The following is a 21,076-nucleotide window of genomic DNA, read 5'->3' as shown; positions in this document are numbered from 1 at the left end:
TTGGGCTGATATGATTGATGGATTTCAGAAATTGGCTATGGATTCGAGAGTAAGAGAGAGAGGTCTGCTATGGAAGTTGAGATGAGGTTAGAGAAAATTGCCGGTGAGGAGAGGAAGAGAGAAAAGCAACGAAGGAGAGAGAGGCAGAAGAGGAGAGAGAAAGTTTGAGTTTCACTGTTTCAGAATAAACGAAGGAGAAGAGGTAGGAGAAAAAAAAGGACAGCGACGTGGCTAAATCACGGCCATCTAATTTTTTCTTCTAAATCCGATGGCTAATATTACTTGTTTCAGTTTTCAGCCTAAGAGTGGTTTTCACAAGATCCTATTCCTATATTATATATATATATATATATATATATATATAATATATATATTATAAATTATATATATATTAGTTTTTAGGTCCAATCCAGACTATACCTTTAATAATTATAATTTTCATGTATTAATTATTTACTTTAAACTTATAACACCAAACATAATTCACTTTTATAATTCATGTTTTCAGAGAGAAAAAGTCGAAGATTCTAACAGAGTATCGCACAGTTGTGGTCAGGTCAGGAAACTAAATAACGTTTGTAATTGTCCCCTAATTTGCTTGAATAAGAAGCACGCTTTTGAGGATCTTTTCTTTCTGTAATTTCATCATTATAGAGAGTGACAACACTTAGAGTTAAGTGTTGTGGAGCACTACTAGGATTAGTAGTGGGGGAATCTTATTGTATCAAGGGTAGATATTTTAGGATTCAAATAATAAAAGAGTTTGGTTTGTGTGGACGTAGATCTCAGAGGTGAGATTGAACCATGTTATATCGTGTGTATGATCTTCAATTTCACATTTTGTTACGTTTTAGTTTTCGCAAAATACGAATCAGTGATTTACGAGCGATTCGCAGAGTGCCTGGCACAGTGCCATAACCAAGATTTTGCGAAAATCGATTAGATTTCGTCACTCAATTCAACCCTCCCCCCCCCCTTCTTGAGTGTCACCTTGTGTTCCAATAACCTTTTGATATATTTGTGTAGATAATTATACGTTCAGGTGTAACTTTTGAAACAATTAAGATAAAAGAATGTTACCAATTTATTATATTATCCTTTTATTTGAAAATAATCACACCAAGAATGTTATATATACATAAAATCAAATGCAAGACACATGTGGATCAACGCCAAACAGACAAAATAATCCATCAAACTTGGTTAGACTCTTATACTTTGAATAAGGAGGAAAAAGATAACTCGATTACCAATCAACTTTTTCCCCATAAAAAAAAGGAGGGAAAAGATAGTACAGGAGTTAAAAGTACGATAAAAATAAAAGACACCAAATAACTTAATTATATATATATATTCGATTCTTTTAGATCGACGTAAACCATAATCAATATATGACATGGATCTTATTATACACTATTTAAGTAGCTGAAAGCATGAAAACCAAGATGAAACATAGCCATTATAGCGTTACACATATAGCATGCACATACATATAGTTATGCATTACTATTATAGTAGCTAATTAAATTAACCAATTATAGGAATGGGGCCGACGATGCCATTGCAATCAACGAAAATTCGAACTCGATCAGCCCTGTAGTCGTGCGTAACGATACTTCCTATTAAGAGAACAATAGCATGCAGACAAGGATTCTCCTTCTCAATGATTTTTGCTGCTTCATTCCCATTTTCTCCCACAAGCTCGGGCCACTGAGTCTTCTCTATTAAAAAAAAGGAATTACATGCGTATTATCAATAAAGTTGTATTTAGTTCCTTTGTTTTTTTAATAGATACTCCAAGACTTGCATATTCGTCAATGCACGACTTTAACCATCATTATCTCTAATTATTCATCACTAAGATGTTATGAAAAAAGTTAATATGTTGAACAACATCTTGTTCACTAATATTGAGCATTATACATGTGAGAAAAATATGGTTAAAGTAAAGCATGAGATTAACGCAAAAGTCAAAATGGAGCATCTATTTTAGAACATAAGGAGTATAATATCAGAATGACATGCAATCCGATTTGCAAATATATATACTAAATTTGTCAAGAGAAGTTGCATTGATTACCTTGACATGATGCCATCTTGCTCTGAGTTTTTTTGATAGATAAATTCTTCTTCTTTCTTGATAATCAGTTAAAACTTAATGCCCTTTGAAAACTAGATTGAATCAAGACAGCGTATTTATAGTTGATGAAAGGCATATGTAGCAGAATTTGCATATAATGAAATGTTTTGATGCCTTAGCGGCAATTGTCAAACTTCGAATCAGAATATTTTTTTGTGGTTCGCTATAATATTAATATGCTACTTCCTTTTTTTATATATATAGAAAATATGTTAGTTCCTTTGCATTCAAAAGTAATTTTATGCTCGTACCATGTTGTCAAAAGAACAAAAATGAAAAAGATGCACCAATATTGAATAATTAATTGATTTCACACCACACCTCTCGCCCTCCCTTCTCAACGAAAAACTATAATTTTAATTTACAAAAAAACTTTGACCAAATATACCTACATACATTGCCACTGGCGGAGCCAAGGGTGTCCCCGATTTTTCAAAAAAAATTATGTTTGTTCGCTAAAAAAAATTAAAATTGTATTGTTGGCGTTATTTGGACGCTGGAGTGAAGAAGACTGCAACACTGTAAAGATGAAAGTCAGCACATGAATATATGGGATTAGGAAAAAGGTGGAAAGTCATTGTCTAATATCTCTAAGACTTTGAATTGTCTGACCCACTCCCATACTTTTATTTTTGAAAATGGGGCCAATAATAACAAATAAACTTTAATCTAAAAAATTAAAAGATCTAAACTTATAAACCTAAGGAATCACTTTCTCACAAATTGATTCCCCTCAAAAAGAGAAAAATTGTCACAAAAATTTCTCTCCTCACTACCTTAAAACTTTGAACCACTTAGTCTCTCACAACCCACGAGCCAAGCGCTTTCCACCGTCCACGCCGGCACACCCTAACGGCTAACGTGCACCAATCACCACTCACAATACCTGTAGACCCACCACCATCATTCATGGCGTCGAGTTTTTTTTTTACCATTATTAGTTTCCTATATTGTATATTTGATTTTTTTTGTCTGCTAATATGTGAATTTGCAAATTTAATTAAATAAGAGTATGAAAAGGTGTTGTTAATTTATGCAATAAATTATAGGGTAGTAATATGTAATTTATCAAATTAATAATAATGGTAATTAAAATAAAAGTATAAAATTAGGTATTATTAATTACTTTACATGATAATTTAGTTTCTATTTTAGTACTTATATGTGGTAATTTGTTGGGTTGATGTAGTTAATTCATTTGAAACGATGAATATAAAAACTGATACGTGATACACCTAGATAAAAACAAACAAACAAAGGCAATAGAAAAACAATCTGATCTTTAACAATATCGTTTGTGTTGTGCACTCCCGAATGGGAAATCCTGACTCCGTCACTAAACACTGCTCCCTTCATCTCTAATTGTTTACTATCTCCAAAACTCATGTTTTCCATTAATATATGCACCATGCCTTGATTAAGTTACACCAAGTAAGTAGTAACCAAAGTACTTTTGCTTCATGGTCACATATTTGTAAGCTTGTCATTATTCAGATTCCAGGGTGATCACGCACCTATTTTTTTGAAGTACCATAAAGGATTTGCACCCACTGATCGAGCCACATCTCTCTGCACAACCCCCGTGTTCAAGCAACAAGCCAACATTTGGGTCCAGTATTGCATGCATTCTTTTAGTCAAACCTTTAATTATGATACTGTTGGGTCGTCCTAAGCTAAGAAGAGGAAACCCACATTGCCAAGTCGAGTATGCTCCATTCGAACTACTCTCTCGATTTTTATTAGTTTATCCTTATTCTTTTTATAGGATATCTTTTATTATTTTACCAATTTTTTTCTATTTTTGGAATGCGCCCCACTAACTTTTCATGATGCATATATTCAACTTTAATTTAAATAAATCTTGAGAATATTTATAGTACACCTGGCCCCTGGGTGTACCATGCTCATGGTACACCCAAGACTATTTTCTCCAAATGAGCAAAATGAACAAATGAGCAAATGAGCAAACATTTCTACTCATTTAAGAAAATGATCAAACACTTTTATTACAAAATGAGCAAAATGAGCAAAATGAGCAAAATCCCCATATGAGCAAATTTGGTGTCAAATGAGCACTGAAGTTCTAATTTTATTACAAAAATACCCCTGGGTGTACCATACTCATGGTACACCCGGGTGTACCATGAGTGAACTCATAAATCTTTTCTCTTTCTTTCTATGTCTCACAAAATTATTTATCCTAAAACTCTATGAAAAAAAAAACTGGTAAACTAATAAAGACCGAAGGAGATATATGGTAATAAAGCAACAAAGAATTCAAGTACAACCGACATATAATTTAATATGCTAATAAGCACAAGAACCAATATATATGAAGACATCAAAAAACATTATATTCCTTCCATTTGGGACAAACCCCACTTAACTCCACTAACCAAAACGTTAAAGACTAATATACAACATGATAATAGGCATATAATGCAGAAGTTGCGTACAAGAATATGTTCTTTTGTTTTTTTGGGTGTAGAGAAAGTTATAAGAACAAATGACGTAGACGGAAATAATTTCGAACACAGCGAGGGAAGTATAATATTAGAATGAGATGCAATTAAATTTGCAAATATAGATACTAAACTCCTCGAGAAAAATTGCATTGGTTACCTTGGCATGATGCCATCTTTCTTTCTCTATGTTTTCTTTATAGATAAATTTCTTCTTCTTTAATTTCTTGATAATCAGTTAAAACTTAATCCTATTTGAAATTTGGGTTGAATTAAGATAGTGCATGTTAGACTATGTCTTGAGTTATTTATCTGACGCTAAGACTAACTTAGAACAGGGGTGCGCTCCCCGATCAGTTGGGTTTCATGTAAATTAGTAGGGTCCTACATGAATCCTATTTTTGACATGCCTCCGTTTTCTATAATCTGCAATAAAAATCGTTTCCTCTCTGCCTGTGGACGTAGCTAACACGCACATTATTAGTGAACCACATTAATTCTTGTGCTGATTGTTCATTATTATTTGTTTCGTTATTTGCATCTGTCACAATAGTGTATTTATAGTTGATGAAAGGCATATGTAGCAAAATTTGCATATAATAAAATGTTCTGATGCCTTAGATGCAATTGTCAAACTTTGAATTAGAATATTTTTGTATGCTATGTTAGGAAATCGGTGTTGTAGTTTGATTAATGCGGAACAGAAAATCAATGAAATAATGAAGGTGAGAAAACTATAAAGATGAACAAACAAATAACACAAGGATTTACGTGGTTCAGTCAAATTTGACCTACATCCACAGGTGGGGGATTAGAGCTTCTTCACTATAATGGAGAAAATCAGAGAGAATAATACAAGGAGTCCTAAATCTAGAGGCTAAAAGTGTTTCATAAGTTGTGTTAATAATAATGAACACTAAGAGCCCTTTTATAATAATAAGGAACCCATACAAACCCTAAAAGATAACTTAAAACGGAAAAATATCGAAAAAACGCGTTCAGCGAACTAAACGCGCACCGCCCGATTGGGTCGGGCGAAATCCGCCCGATCGGGCCCGGGACGAAACAGCTTCGCCAGTTTTCCGTAAAACAGTCATAAATTTCTCGTTTCTCATCGAAATTGGGCATATGACCTATCGTTGGAAAGCTCTTTGAACAAGCTATCACCTCCAATTTGAATCACATCAAAATCATTTATAGATTGAGAGATATGTGCATTCAAAGTTAGCCTTATGCCATTCACAAGATTTCAAGTCATATTTAACAATCTCCACCTTGACTTGAAACCGAACAAACAAGGTAATCCACCTTGAACAAAAATAATGCTCAACCAAACACCATATAACCTCCACCTTAAACAAAATTCCATAAACCTACCCATTGTAGGCAATCCAGAACGGACATCTTCTATAACTTGTGTACCGATGCGTCTTCGAACACAAAATCCGTATACAACACCATCACATGGCCTAGATCGAGAGTATAAAGTCACCAACGCCAAGCATGCTTCCTCAAATTGACCAAACTCTCTTCAAACACTTCTTCATCTCAACAACAAACTCAAAAGCAATTCTAGAAACTGAATGACAACGATATTTTCTAAATTGCAATAGTACTTAATAATCACAAAAGTACCAAATTTGAGATAAGAAATAGCATAACTAGAACAAAATCTAATGCATAATCAAGATTGTTACTTTATTACAAACTAAAAAACAATCTATCATAGACTCCAAAAAGAAAATCCACACGGTTTCTCGTTTTACCAAGAGATCTCAAAAGGGCACCAAACATAAAGAGATCGTAGAAACCGCAGCCCCAAATCTTGTAACCCTAAAGTGCAAGATCATCATCAGAAACAGCGTTGGCAATATTTGCAAATCGATCCTCATTAGACCTTTCTCCATTTTTCTTCTTTAATTTCCAACACTCAGATTTAATATGACCCTTCACATGACAATAGTTACAGATTTTGCCAGAATTCTTTCCACCATGAGCAACCAAAGCATTTGTGTGAGCAGAACTATTAGATTTATTAACCAATTTATTGTCAATTAAATCTCTCTGAGTTAAGGCCTCCTTAACATCCTGCAAACTCAAATCATCTTTACCATATAATAAGTATCTCGAAAGTGCTCATAAGAATGTGGTAAAGAACACAACAACCTAATAGCCATATCCTCATCATCGATCTCAACATCGATGTTTTGCAAATCCATAATTATAGAGAAGAATTCATCTAAATGAGAATCAAGCGGTTTACCCTCTACTAGACAAGATCATGAAGTCTAGATTTTAGTAGTAGACGGTTGGTCACAGACTTTGTCATATAGAGTGACTCCAACTTCAACCACAAACCCGCAGCAGTTGTCTCTTTGCAACCTCTCTCAAAACTTCATTAGAAAACTTAAATGAATCGCTGAGAGTGCCTTCAAATCTATTTCCTCCCACTTCTCATCCGTCATACCCGAAGGCCTTTCGGATGCACCTTCTAGAGCCTTGTGACAACCACTTTGAACCAGGATGGCTTTCATCTTTAATTGCCATAGGCCAAAATTTACTTGCCTATCAAATTTCTCAATATCGAATTTCATTGACATGATAAAAAAAAAACAATCAAACTTGTTCTATAAACACCTAAGATCTTAAACAACCAGGCTCTTGATACCAATTTGTTAGGAAATCGGTGTTGTAGTTTGATTAATGCGGAACAGAAAATCAATGAAATAATAAAGGTGAGAAAACTATAAAGATGAACAAACAAATAACACAAGGATTTACGTGGTTCAGTCAAATTTGACCTACATCCACAGGTGGGGGATTAGAGCTTCTTCACTATAATGGAGAAAATCAGAGAGAATAATACAAGGAGTCCTAAATCTAGAGGCTAAAAGTGTTTCATAAGTTGTGTTAATAATAATGAACACTAAGAGCCCTTTTATAATAATAAGGAACCCATACAAACCCTAAAAGATAACTTAAAACGGAAAAATATCGAAAAAACGCGTTCAGCGAACTAAACCGCGCACCGCCCGATTGGGTCGGGCGAAATCCGCCCGATCGGGCCCGGGACGAAACAGCTTCGCCAGTTTTCCGTAAAACAGTCATAACTTTCTCGTTTCTCATCGAAATTGGGCATATGACCTATCGTTGGAAAGCTCTTTGAACAAGCTATCACCTCCAATTTGAATCACATCAAAATCATTTATAGATTGAGAGATATGTGCATTCAAAGTTAGCCTTATGCCATTCACAAGATTTCAAGTCATATTTAACATGCTAGTTCCTTTGCATAATACTATGCTCATTTTTTTAACGCACGTTGCCAAAAGAAAAAGAAAAAGATGCACCGATAATTGAATAATTGATTTAGTTAACCACACCACACCTTCCACTCTCCCTTCAACGAGAAACAATCATTTAAAAAAAATAATCTATGGAAAAAAAAACCCAATAACTACGTTCAAGCCAAATTGCTAGACTTTGTGATTTGATCAACGTACTCCCTCTGCTCCAAAAATGTTGCTACATTTGTTTTTTCACAGTTTGCGAGATGCAGTTTCAAACACCAATATCTTAAGTTACATATATAAAAAAATATATAAAAAATTATAGATTCGGAAAATAAAAATTGGAATGAATCAAATCAGATCCGACATGACTAATATTTTTTCTTACGTATGTTAACTAAAAGACAAATAAACGATACATGTTGTGTACCAATCAACTTTAACCCCCCTTTTTTTTGTCCTACTACGAGGAGTTTCCCGTCGCTTTCGATGAGTAGACTAATAAACTTTTATTCCTTTTATAAACTTGATTAGACTCTTATACTTTCTTTCTTTCTTTTTTTTAAAGGAGATTGGACTCTTATACTTTTGAATAACGAGGGAGAAAGATAAGTGCGGGAATTAAGAGTAAGATAAACATAATAGACACCACAATCACTTAATTATATATGTCCGATTCTTATAGATCGATGTAAACCAATAAACCATAATCAATATATGACATGGATCTTATTATACACTGTTGAGGTAGCTGAAAGAAATACAGCCATTATGGCGTTACACATATAGCATGCACATATAGTTATGCATTACATGCTAAATTAACCAATCCTAGGAATGGGGCCGACGATACCCTTGCAATCAACGAAAATTCGAACTCGATCAGTCCTGTAGTCTTTTGTAACCGGACTTCCAATTAAGAGAACAATAGTATGCAGACTAGGATTCTCCTTCTCAATGATTTTTGCTGCTTCTTTTCCATTTTCTCCCACAAGCTCGGGCCACTGAGTCTTCTCTATTAAAAGAAGGAAATATATGCATGTTATCAATAAAGTTGTACTTATAGTTCCTTTGTTTTTTAATAGGTACTCCAAGACTTGTATATTCGTCAATGCACGACGTTAACCATCATTATCTCTAATTATTCATTAGTAAAATATTCTGAAAAAAGTTGATATGTTGAACTAAATCTTGTTCACCACTAATACCGAGCATTATACATGTGAGAAAAATATGGTTAAAGTAGAGTATGCGACTAATGCAAAAGTCAAAATGGAGTATCTATTTTAGAATTGAAGGAGTATAATATTAGAATGACATGCAATCAGATTTGCAAATATAGATACTAAATTTGTCGAGAGAAGTTGCATTAATTACCTTGACTTGATGCCATCTTTCTCCGAGTTTTTTTATAGATAAATTCTTCTTCTTTCTTGATAATCAGTTAAAACTTAATGCCCTTTGAGAACTAGATTGAATTAAGACACTATTTATAGTTGATGAAAGACATATGTAGCAGAACTTGTATTTAATAGAATGTGATGCCTTAGCTCCAATTGTCAAACTTTGAATTAGAATAACTTTTTCTGGTTCACTATAATATTAATATGTTAGTTCCTTTTTTATCAAAAAATAATAATATGCTAGTTCCTTCGCATTCGAAAGTAATTTTATGCTCGTAACATACATGTTGCCAAAAGAATAAAAAAGAAAAAGATGCACCAATAATTGAATAATATGCTACATCTAAGCCAAGCGCTTCCCACCGTCCACGCTGGCACACCCTAACGGCTAACATGCACCAGTCACCACTAACAGTATTTATAGATCCACCACCACTATTCATGGCGTCGAGTATTTTTTTTTTTTTTTTACCATCATTAGTTTCCTATATTGCATATTTGAATCTTTTTTGTCTATTGATATGTGAATTTGCGAATTTAATCAAATAAGAGTATGAAATTAGGTGTTGTTAATTTATACAATAAATTATAGGGTAGTAATATGTAATTTATCAAATTAATAATAATGATAACTAATATAAAAGTATAAAATTAATTAGGATTGTTAATTACTTTACATGATAATTTAGTTTCTATTTTAGTACTTATGTGATGGTAATTTGTTGGGTTGCTTTCCATGTAGTTAATTGATCATATGGAACGATGAATATAGGAATAATATGTGATACACCTAGATAAAAATTAAACAAAGGCAATAGAAAAAAAATCTGATCTTCAACGATATCGTTTGTGTTGTGCACCTCCGAATTGGAAATCCTGACTCCGTCACTGAACTCTGCTACACAAATACCCTCTACACTGCTACACAAATACTCCCTCCATCTCTAATTGTTTACTATCTCCAAAACTCATGTTTTCCATTAATATATGCACCATGTATGCCTTGATTAAAAAAAATTATATTCCTTCCATTTGGGACAAAACCACACTTAACTCCACTAACCAAAACGTTAAAGACTTAAATCTTATTTGAAATTTGGCTTAAATTAAGATTGTGCATGTTAAACTATGTCTTGAGTTATTGATCTGGCGCTAAGATTAACCTAGCACGGGGTGCGCTGCCCGGTCAGCGAGTCAGGCCCCACATTAATTAGTAGGGTACTACATACATGAATCCTATTATATATTAACATGCCTTCGTTTTCTGTAATTTGTACTCTCTCCTAAACCTAATAAAAATTGTTTCTGCCCTGCTTGTGGACGTAGCTAATACATTATTAGTGAACCACGTTAATTCTTGTGTCGATTGTTCATTACTATTTGTTTCGTTATTTGCATTTGTCACAATAGTGTATTTACAGTTGATGAAAGGCATATGTAGCAGAATTTGCATATAATAAAATGTTTTGATGCCTTAGCTGCAATTGTCAAACTTTAAATTAGAATATTTTTGTGGTTCGCTATTACATTAATATGCTAGTTCATTTGTCTTCAAAAGTAATAAGATGCTAATTTTTTTAACGCGCGTTGCCAAAAGAATAAAAAAGAAAAAAGATGCACCAATAATTGAATAATTGATTGAGTTAACCACACCGCACCTTTCACTCTCCCTTCTCAACGAGAAATAAACAATCATTTAAAAAAAAATTAATACGTAAAAATATAACCAATAATCAAAGGAAACCCCAAGTTGATTTTTTTTCCTGTAAAAAAAAAAGTTGATATATTTTCACTTTGGCACATTTTTACAATTAAATTATCATCCTTTGTAGTTAAAAGTGACCTTTTTAGGACAAATAGTTACCCCCTGACATATGAGTAATCCACTACAATTTCAATGTTTAATGTTTCAAAGTAAACATAATAAAGTTTTATTATTATATGTTTTTTTTAGGGGAAAATTGTGTACGTGGGTTAAGACTCGAACCCACAACCTCTCCTTTGAGATAGAAATACACTAACCAACTCTACAAGCTTTTATATTGTCTTATTATTATATGTAATCATAAAGACATAGATAATTTTTTGATCTCTAATACTTTTATTAAGTAATAACATTTTCTTAATCTAATTCCATTGAAATTTTTAGTTTTATCTCCAATTCGTTAGAAGTTTTTTTAAAAACAATTTATCATGTCATAACGTCCATTTTTCAATTTTGAACTAGAAATGATATTAAGGAAAGATAATAAAATCAAGTATGAGATTTATGAATAATAATATGTTTTATAATTGTAATTGACACATCAATCAGAAATGCTGGTATATTAAATATACCACGTGATATCCGTTAGTAATATCCTAAAACATATATAAGACAATAAAATCATATAAGACGTCGCGTTGGATAAATACTAAATATATTTACTGAAATGGTATAAATTTTAGAATGCATTCTAAAATCACGCATCAATCAGAAAATTAATGTTAGATTCATTTAATATTTTCAATTTTAATTAATTTCTTATCTAACGCCTCAAAGGCACTTGCTAGATTTTGCCTTTTTAATATCCTTATAATTGTTGTACAAAATTTATTTAATTTGTTTAGATTTATGTCAAAGCCTTTATAGTACTCTCCAGAGCACCTAGAACTAGCTAGGTATTCATCCTCACATTTATTTTACATATTTTATATTTGCACATTTTACATTTTGTGAAAATGTAACAAATATGCAAAAATATATCTAGACTCAAGTAGCATGTAGTGTTCGAGAGAGGACTACAAGAATATACCATGCAACCATTGTGAATTTGTAATGATGAAAATGGTTATAATATAATATGTTATCAATTAACTTTCGACCCCTTCATGAAATTGGTTAAACTGATCTTATACCTTGATTGTTCAAGGAGAGAGAACAATTAGTACAAAAATTAAGAATAAGATCAACAAAACAAATCACCAAAATTACTTAATATGTGTTACTTATTATATCATAGAAGCATTAAACCATAATCAATAATTGACATGGATTTTATTGTACATTATCATATATAGTAGTTGAAATCGAAAAGACGAGATTACATAATAGAGTCATTATGGAGTTACACATAATGTGCATACGTAGTTATGCTTATGCATTAACCAATAATAGGAGCACGAACCACGATATCCTTGCAATCAACGAAAACTCGAACTCGGTCACACCTGAAGTCCAATGTAACCGGAGTTCCATCTAATATGACGATAGCCTTCACATTAGGATTCTCCTTCTCTATAATTTCTGCTGCTTTTTGCCCTTTTTCTCCTACGAGTTCGGGCCACGTATTCTTTCCTATAAAAATTTATCAACAAAGTTGTATATTATATATTAAAAAGGATTGAAATTATCTTACAAATTTGATCTTTTATTACCTTGGCATGAAGACATCTTTCTCTGGATTTTCTTTGCAAATATTCTTCTGCTTTTTTGATAATCAATTAATGCTCCTTAAGTTCTGGTTTACAGACAATGTATTTATAGATGATAAAAGGCATATAATTATGCAGAAGTTGCGCACAAGAATATGTTCTGATGGCTTGGTTGCTATTGTCAAACTTCAAATTAGAATAGTTATTTGCAGTGGGCTATAATATGCTCTTATATATATACATATATATATATATATACATATATATATATATATATATACATATATATATATACATATACATATATATATATACATATATTATATATACATATATGTATATATATATACATTATGTATATATATATACATATATGTATATATATATACATATATGTATATATATATATATATATATACCTTTGCACCCAAAATAATATATCATGATTAGTAGGGTTTTGAGGCAAAGTTTAACAGAAGTATTGAAACTAAACATGAAATTAACGTTTAAGTCTCATTAATGCTATATTTGCGTAATTTTCGAGATCTAGCAATGAGAAGCAAAAAAAGTTAAATATACCATTATTGGGAATTCTTAAGAATATATAGGAGCCTACCAGTGGGAATTTTCAGAAAAGAAGAGAAGCACTGGAAATTGATTTAGTTAAGCAAACCACACTCCTCCCTTCTCAATGAGACAAGGTTGTACATGAAGTTAATCACCATTAGCCCACCAAAGCGTGAATATGCTCGCGTGCCGGACCTGTTAATTAGCGTCTTGGGTGGCACGTTCCCCACCAAAAAAAAAAATTCGGTTTACTTTTAATGCCAAGTAGATTTTTACAATTTTTAAAATCAAAACGCGTGCGATAATTGCACATACCGCAACTTGCTCCAGTGGTTCTCTCAATAACATGTTCTTGCGTGTGGCAGCGGTTCGATTCCCTCGCACACATTTCCAGCTTACTGTTTTACTTTTTATTTTTCATTTTTACTTCTTGCTCTTATGACCGAGATTTATTTACAAATACTTACAAATACATTTTAGTATTTAAAATTTTGTATTGGTTTCTATTTGCATTTACTAAATTTGTATCAACTTCTTAAAAACTCTAGTAACAAATTGAAGTTAAAGTTGCATCTGTTGATGAGTGTGAAAGTCAATATGTTAAATTTACTAAAAATGGAAATAATACTTAATATTGTCTATTGAAGCCGTAAAAATTAAAGTGTTACGCTGCTTTAAAATATGATATTATGATTTTTCTTTTGTAATTTGGTGCGCTATTAAATTCGAAATCCTGGATCCGCCCCTGCATATACGCTAGTGTTATTATAACTTCGTCGGGGATGAAGAACTTTTAGGCATATTTAGAACTCGTTTAGCAGTTCGAAACCGAGTTAAGTACGGTTTACAGTTCGATTTAGGGCTACATGCGGTTTACGGTCCGGTTCAGTGCTAGTGTCGGGCCGGTTTCTTCCCTTATCAATTGGGCCCGGCCCATGAGAGCCCTTATGTTTGCTCGGTTCCGCGCTTGTTCAAGCCCGGTCATTTGACAGTTGTCCGGGTTGTTCGTTTTTCTTGCAAGTCGGTTCAGGGCTGGGTCCAATTAGGCTCGTTCAATGGCCACTTCTACTTGGGATTATCACATATTTCTCTGATTTCTTTTAAATATATTCTTCTTCTTTCTGAATAATCAAATAATCCCTTTTGAGTAATTATGAGTTTAAGACAATTATTAGACAGTGTAAGGCTATGTTCAGTTCACCTTATTTTTGCTTATTTCAGATCTAATCAGATCAGATCAGTTCAGAAAAAATAAGTTCAGATCAGATTAGATCAGATCAGTTCAGATCAGATCATGCTTATATTTAAAAACTCATTATTATTATTATTAAATATCTTTCATTGCATATTAGTAAAAATTATAATAATTGAATATTAATAAAGTACTCATTGAGACGAATCAAACAAGACCCCACATGACTATACTTTTTCTTATACATTGAGAAAAATCTAAAAGATCTTCTAATTGTGAATAGTGTCAAGATTCTAAGTGAGAAAGATAAAAAAAATACAAAGGGAGTATTATTATTTACTAGTACATTTGTTCAAAAGAATTATTATTGTTGTTGTTGTTGTACTTATTAATTATTAATATTGGTAATTATTATTAATCTTGTTGTTACCATTATAAATGTCATTGTTATCATTATATTAAGTTATTTTGTTGTTATTAAATAATAGAAAATCAAAATCCACGTGTTAAGAACATAAGATTGACGCAAAAACAAGAAATATATACAATATGATATCTCAAATTCATGACAACGAAACTACTAAGTTCGGATTACATTTCAAAGTAAGCTAAGTGTGAGATACAAATTATAAATTTAGATTCGGTATACCTCTTCCCACCGAATTCCAAATCTCTCTAGCTATTTGAAGTTGCACGATATTTATTTTTTTTTGCTCAAGTCATAGTTGTTTGTATATCTTATTTTATTTTATATGGAAAAAAAGAGTTGAGTTTGCCGACTTCTGAAGTGTGAAACATTTTTTTAAAGGAAAAGTGTGAAACATTGTATAAGTGCTCTTATAAATTAATGACTTGAGTTATATAATTATTTTTAGTAATAATAATAATTATTATGATTATAACTATTATTGTTGTTCTTATAATTATGATAATAATAATAATTATTATTAATAATAAAAGTTGTGTAAAAGTTGTAATAGAAATAAAATGATAATAATAGTAATACTATAAAGAAGATCTTATAATGTATTGCATAATAATGATTTGCAAAGTAATAATATAATAGTAATAATATACTTCCTCCGTTTCTAAATAAGTGCAACATTTGCATAGTATTTACTATTCATATTTTAAACTTTAATTAGCTTTAGTGATTTACATTTTAGGAAAAACATAGTCATGTGAGATCTTGTTAGATTCGTCTGAATGTGAATTTTTTTAATATCAACTTTTTATAATTTTTACTTATTGATCATTGAAGATATTAATGGTTAAAATAATGCATTGGCAAACGTGCAAACAAGAAATGTTGCACTTATTTAGAAACGGAGGAAGTATATTATAAAAAATAAGATCTTGTAAATCAGATCAGTTCAGATCAGATCAGATCAGAAAAAATAAGTTCAGATCAGATCTGAAAAAATAAGTTCAGATCAAATCAGATAAGTTCAGATCAGAAAATTTCAGGTGAACTAAACATTGCCTAAGTATAACGCAGACGCGCAATAATATAATGTTCTGATGCCTTAGCTACAATTGTCAAACTTCGAATTAGAATAATCATTTTGTATTCTAAGATACGAAGATAATGTAAGGTGCTAATCAATGTCATAATCATACGGATCTTTTTCATAAAAGATAATGATGCTGATCTTATCTTATCTTTTGAATAATGAGTTACTTTCACAACTTGTAGAAGAAATACAATATTTCTAGAGTTGCGAGTAACGTGGCCAGTTAATCATTTTATCATGTGTATTAGTGCTATTGCATTAAAAGACAACATGGACCAAAAATTATTTATATACTCCCTCCGTCTCAAAATATAGTTCCCGTTTTATTTTGCACAATCTCCAAGACATACCTTTGACCTACGATATCTTCTATTTCTTATTAGTAAAAAATATAAAAAGTTGATATTACGAATTTACACATTCAGACGAATCTAATAAAACCCCTCATGAATATGTTTTTTTTTAATACATTAGTAAGAATAGTTGGTCAAAATTTTTAAAATTTGACTCCCAAAATAGAAATGGGAACTATATTTTAGGACGGAGGGAGTAATATAGTGATTTTTTTTATCATATATTAATTTTTCAAAATATTAATTTACTGTAATTTATTATTAGCTAATATAGTGACATCTTTTGAATATAACCACCCTTTTTTACATTAGTTTATCATGATCAAATTTTTATTTTATGACATAATAACCTTTTGGCTTTTTTCTCACATAATATTAACTTAAATCAAGTTCAACCAAAGTTATTAAACTTTGGTGGAAATCAAATAGTTCAACATACACACTTCACCGTTAATATAACCTCCGATCCCATCGAGCAACTAAATGGGTAACACAATTGCCCGATCTCCTAATATGATTTGATGTTTAGTGCACCTTGACTGAACTCCGCTTCTTGAGATGGCCTTTTCGTCGAATTGATCATCATTTAAATCCCTATCTCGATCAGGTGATTGCCTTACCGGGAGGATTTAACTAACTACTAAGAGCTAAGGATATCAGTGGGCAATGGACCCTACCCCGATATGTTGATCTAGATTCATTTTTAGCAGATTTGGATCCTCAAATTTTGGACCTTACGCATTTGAGTAGGATTTGGATCCTAATTTTTAAAAATGGATCTAGATCGGGTCCTAAATTATTACCCAGATCCGGATCCGTTTTAGAACCAAATTCGTAGGATTCATTGGATATGTATATAGATCCTCAATTTTATTATCCATCGGATCCGGGTCGAATATGAATCCATGCTTGAAAAATGAATATGAATCTGACATCTAAATCCTAAAGGATCATATATAGATCCTACCCATTATTATCCCTACTAAGAGCACGCACATGTTATGACTTATTACTCTTCACAGAATTAGATGGTTGAACAAAAAAAACTCTGGAAAAGAAGAAATTAAATCTTCTACACTTAACTACTTTATCTGATATTGTTGTTGTTTTCTTAATTTTTTCTTCTATTTTATTATGTTTCTTATGATCGTTGTACTAAATTTAATTTGTTCAGAGATATGGCAAGTTGGCAACTCATCCCTTATTACCTTTTCTCTTAAAAAATATGCAGGACATTTTATGAATAATGGATATGATAAAGTGAGATCGTCATAAACACACAACAAAATCACTTTATTTTAAATATTATAATTATTTCAGTACATATTAATTAGTTTCTAATACATTTTTTTCGATACATGAGAAATATTAGGACACCCTTCTCAAAGGAGTATTAGAAAGTGCGTGTGAAAATAAAAGTTCATAAAGTAAAAAACATGGTACTATAGTTGCAACATTATTAATGATTAACCAATCATAGGAGGACGAACGACGATTCCCTCACAATCAACCCAAACCCAAACTCGATTGCAACTGAAGTTTAGGATTACTGGAGTTCCAATCTGGTAAAACAGTGGCTTCAGTAACATTGGGATTCTCTCTTTGTATAATTTCAGCAGCCAACTTCCCATTTTCTCCAACTAGTTCTGGCCATACATTCTTCCATATAAAACAATAGAATATAAGTACATTACACGTTATATTGTATATTATAGTTATGGTAAGTATATTATATTAAAGTACTAGACTAATAAAAAAAAACGAGTACGGTTTCTTTATGATATTTGGTAAGTATATTACTAGTATCTATACAAATATATTAAAAGGCGTGCAAAAACAAGAAACTGTGCTGCATAGTATAGGGTTTAATCTCGAGACCTCAAATACATATATTAAAGTTCTAACCACAAGGCTAAGTTGTATTTAGTGTTATTATCATAAAGTATTATATTAATAAATGAAAATTTCTTATTCGGGGCATAGCCCGAGCCTAATAACTAGTTATATAGTATGAGTTGTGAAGATACAATGATATAATAGAACAACGTTTAAAATCATCAAAAAGCTAATTAAGCTGGATTGTATTAATTACCTGGGCATTCTGATGACATCTTTCTCTGATAGTTTCTCTTGTTTCGTCTTCTTTATGATAGTATGCGAGTGCGCTTAAGTTATTGGGTTAAAGGCAGTATTTATACTAGATTGACGCACATAATGCCAAAGTTGCGTCGAGTACTAAATAAATAATTAGTTAGCTGAACATTAGTTATTAGATGCCATCGTAATACTTTTTTCTTTTGGATTAATTACACAACTCGTGTTTTGTGATCTTATCTTTTATTTAATGAGGGATGGAGGGTGTAAGATTAAAGATGTTTATATGGACCAATAATTGATATACTTCATTCGAAGAAATAAGTGAATTATTTTTCTCTTTTATGTAAGAACTTTTTGAGGAAAGTGTTTCACTTATTTCATAATAAAGAAAGTATGAAATTTCGAATAGCTCATGATCAATTCAAGAAATTGAAGAGATTTTCGTTTGTATCTCTCTTTTCTTCTATCGTATTGCTCTATCCCAAAAAAATGTTTTAGAAATTCAAACTCTTTAAAAAACAAAGTACTTTTACCAAATAATTTATACTCCATTAACTTATCAGGTTTTAATTATATCAGCTATTGTTTTTTTTATTTTCAGTTTGAGTTAATTCATCATTTTTAAACAGTATTGGCAAACATAGCCTTAGAATAACTCCATCTTACAAGGGGTAAAAGTCTTATTTCAAGATAAATAAATTTGTGACAAGTTTTTGAAAAATTTCAGAAGTTATACATACAACTAGGGGTATGCTTATCGAGCGAGTCGATCGCAAGCTGGGGGTTGCTCGACTCGTGCTCATTAGGTTTCGAGTCGAGCCGAATCGATCAACTGCTCGTTTAATGTTTTAGCCCTCTTGAATTTAAATTTTTTTAAAGAAAATTATTGATTATATTTTCTTTTCTTTATGGAAATTATATATTGTTAAAGGGTATTAATTTATTATATTAAGTTTCAAGGTTAATTTTTGTTTTCAAAGATTTAACGTAGAAAATTATTGATTTTTCTGTAAATTATCGAGTTTCGAGCTGATTCGAGCGAGCACGAGTCAACTCGAATCGAGCTTTGACCGAGTCGAGTTGTTCGCGAGCTGTCCAGCTCGATTAGCACCCCTAATGTAAGAACTTAGACCAAAATAACACCCTTACTTGTTCAACTTTAAAAGTCAAACTTAGACCAAAAGAACACCCTTACTTGTTAAACAATCGCCATCACGAACGTGGATAATGTATACAAAAGATTGATTTAATTAGCCACGCCCACGCCATACGGCCATAGTCCCCGCTTCTCAAGGAAAATAAAGTACTTTATGGAAGCTTGAATTCTAATAGTGCACGTTAATTTGTACTTATTATAATTGATAGAGAATAATTCTAACGATATAATGATAATTATATAAATATATTCTAAATCCATGAGAAAATATTATTATAATTTCTGAATATATTCTCTGTCAATAATTAATCAATTACTTGTACTACGATAGTACGTAGTTGTTTCCAGTTCATCTATAAATAATTATTAGAAGCCAAGGTTATTTTATTAGAGTGCTCCCAATTCCAACAGTGTATTAATAAAATGCTCTCTTTCATGAGGATCAACGTGGTATTAAAAGAGAATGATTCTTTGATTCTTACTTCTTTGGCATTGAAACTTCTCCTAGGATAGATGGAGTGAAAATGGCTGTGATTTTTTCTTAAGAAAGAACAAAAAATTTATAGATATATACTATATATTTTAGTAAATTTTCTTTGTCTGAATGAATAATTAAATTTATCACCTCCTCTTTTTTTTTTCTCTGCCTCATATAGAAGGTCAAACATGGGAGGTCATTGGAAATGAGTCATATGACTAGGAACAAATATATAAATGCCTTTATGTTCATTTCGAGGCAGTTTTAGGTTTCACGAGAAATGACAAATGGGGTGTTTAAAAGCTTTTGGAGTTAACACTAATGGTGCCAAGCACCTGCACAACGTTACAAGTCACTTCGGCTTTCCTATGAATGTTTTGGGAAAAAATATGGCCAAGCCCGGAGAAGTCCAAGAATGTCCCAAAAACAATCAAAACGGAAGGTTATAATACACGCTTTCCGACTTTTCTGGATCCAAGCTCTGAATGTCGCAGGATGCTTCCCTGGGACATTGGAGGTAATTGGATATGAGTCATGTGGCTTGAAACGCGTATGTGGATACCTTTGCGTTCATTTCGAGACAATTTTGGATTTTACGAGAAATGAACAAATGGAGTATTCACAAGCGTTTCGAGACAATGCAAATGATGTCAAGCACACGTGCAACACCACAAGTCACGTCGGTACTCCTAGGAATGTTTCGGGACAAAATATGACCAGGCCCGGAGAAGTACAAAAATGTCGTAAAAACAGCCAAAATTGAAGGTTATAACTACTTATAATACATGCTTTCGGACTTTCCTAGGGTCCGATCTCTGAACGCCACGGGATGCCTCCTAGGGACATGGCAGGTCATTGGAAAGGAGTCATGTAGCTTGGAACGAATATGTGGATGTCTTTATGTTCATTTCGAGACAATGTGGTGTTCAGAAGCTTTTCGAGGCAATGAAAATTGTGCCAAGCACCCATGCAACGTTTAAGTAATGCAGCACTCCAAAGAGTGTTTCGGG

At 32.0% G+C, this 21,076-nt stretch overlaps 1 protein-coding gene and 2 long non-coding RNA genes across 3 annotated transcripts; all 3 read right to left on the bottom strand.

Moving 5' to 3' along the window:
* Nucleotides 1-1,332: 1,332 nt before the first annotated feature.
* Nucleotides 1,333-2,482, bottom strand: LOC104894620 (uncharacterized). Its single transcript, XR_790239.3, has 2 exons — nucleotides 2,081-2,482; nucleotides 1,333-1,721 (listed from the first exon to the last, which is right to left on the bottom strand). It is a non-coding gene; the product is annotated as an uncharacterized LOC104894620 (long non-coding RNA).
* A 9,783-nt stretch (nucleotides 2,483-12,265) lies between these two features.
* On the bottom strand, nucleotides 12,266-12,872 carry LOC104894619 (glu S.griseus protease inhibitor). The gene is made up of 2 exons (XM_010680901.4): nucleotides 12,713-12,872; nucleotides 12,266-12,632 (listed from the first exon to the last, which is right to left on the bottom strand). Exons 1-2 carry the CDS (start codon nucleotides 12,726-12,728, stop codon nucleotides 12,439-12,441), a joined length of 210 nt encoding a protein of 69 aa, XP_010679203.1. The 5' UTR covers nucleotides 12,729-12,872; the 3' UTR covers nucleotides 12,266-12,438.
* A 4,737-nt stretch (nucleotides 12,873-17,609) lies between these two features.
* On the bottom strand, nucleotides 17,610-18,637 carry LOC104894618 (uncharacterized). Its single transcript, XR_790237.4, has 2 exons — nucleotides 18,428-18,637; nucleotides 17,610-17,994 (listed from the first exon to the last, which is right to left on the bottom strand). It is a non-coding gene; the product is annotated as an uncharacterized LOC104894618 (long non-coding RNA).
* Nucleotides 18,638-21,076: the final 2,439 nt, after the last annotated feature.

This window comes from Beta vulgaris, chromosome 5 (assembly GCF_026745355.1).
Source record: "Beta vulgaris subsp. vulgaris cultivar EL10 chromosome 5, EL10.2, whole genome shotgun sequence".
NCBI lineage: Eukaryota > Viridiplantae > Streptophyta > Magnoliopsida > Caryophyllales > Amaranthaceae > Beta > Beta vulgaris.
The sequence above is the reverse complement of the archived record's forward strand: the minus strand, read 5'-3'. Positions and strand labels throughout refer to the sequence as shown.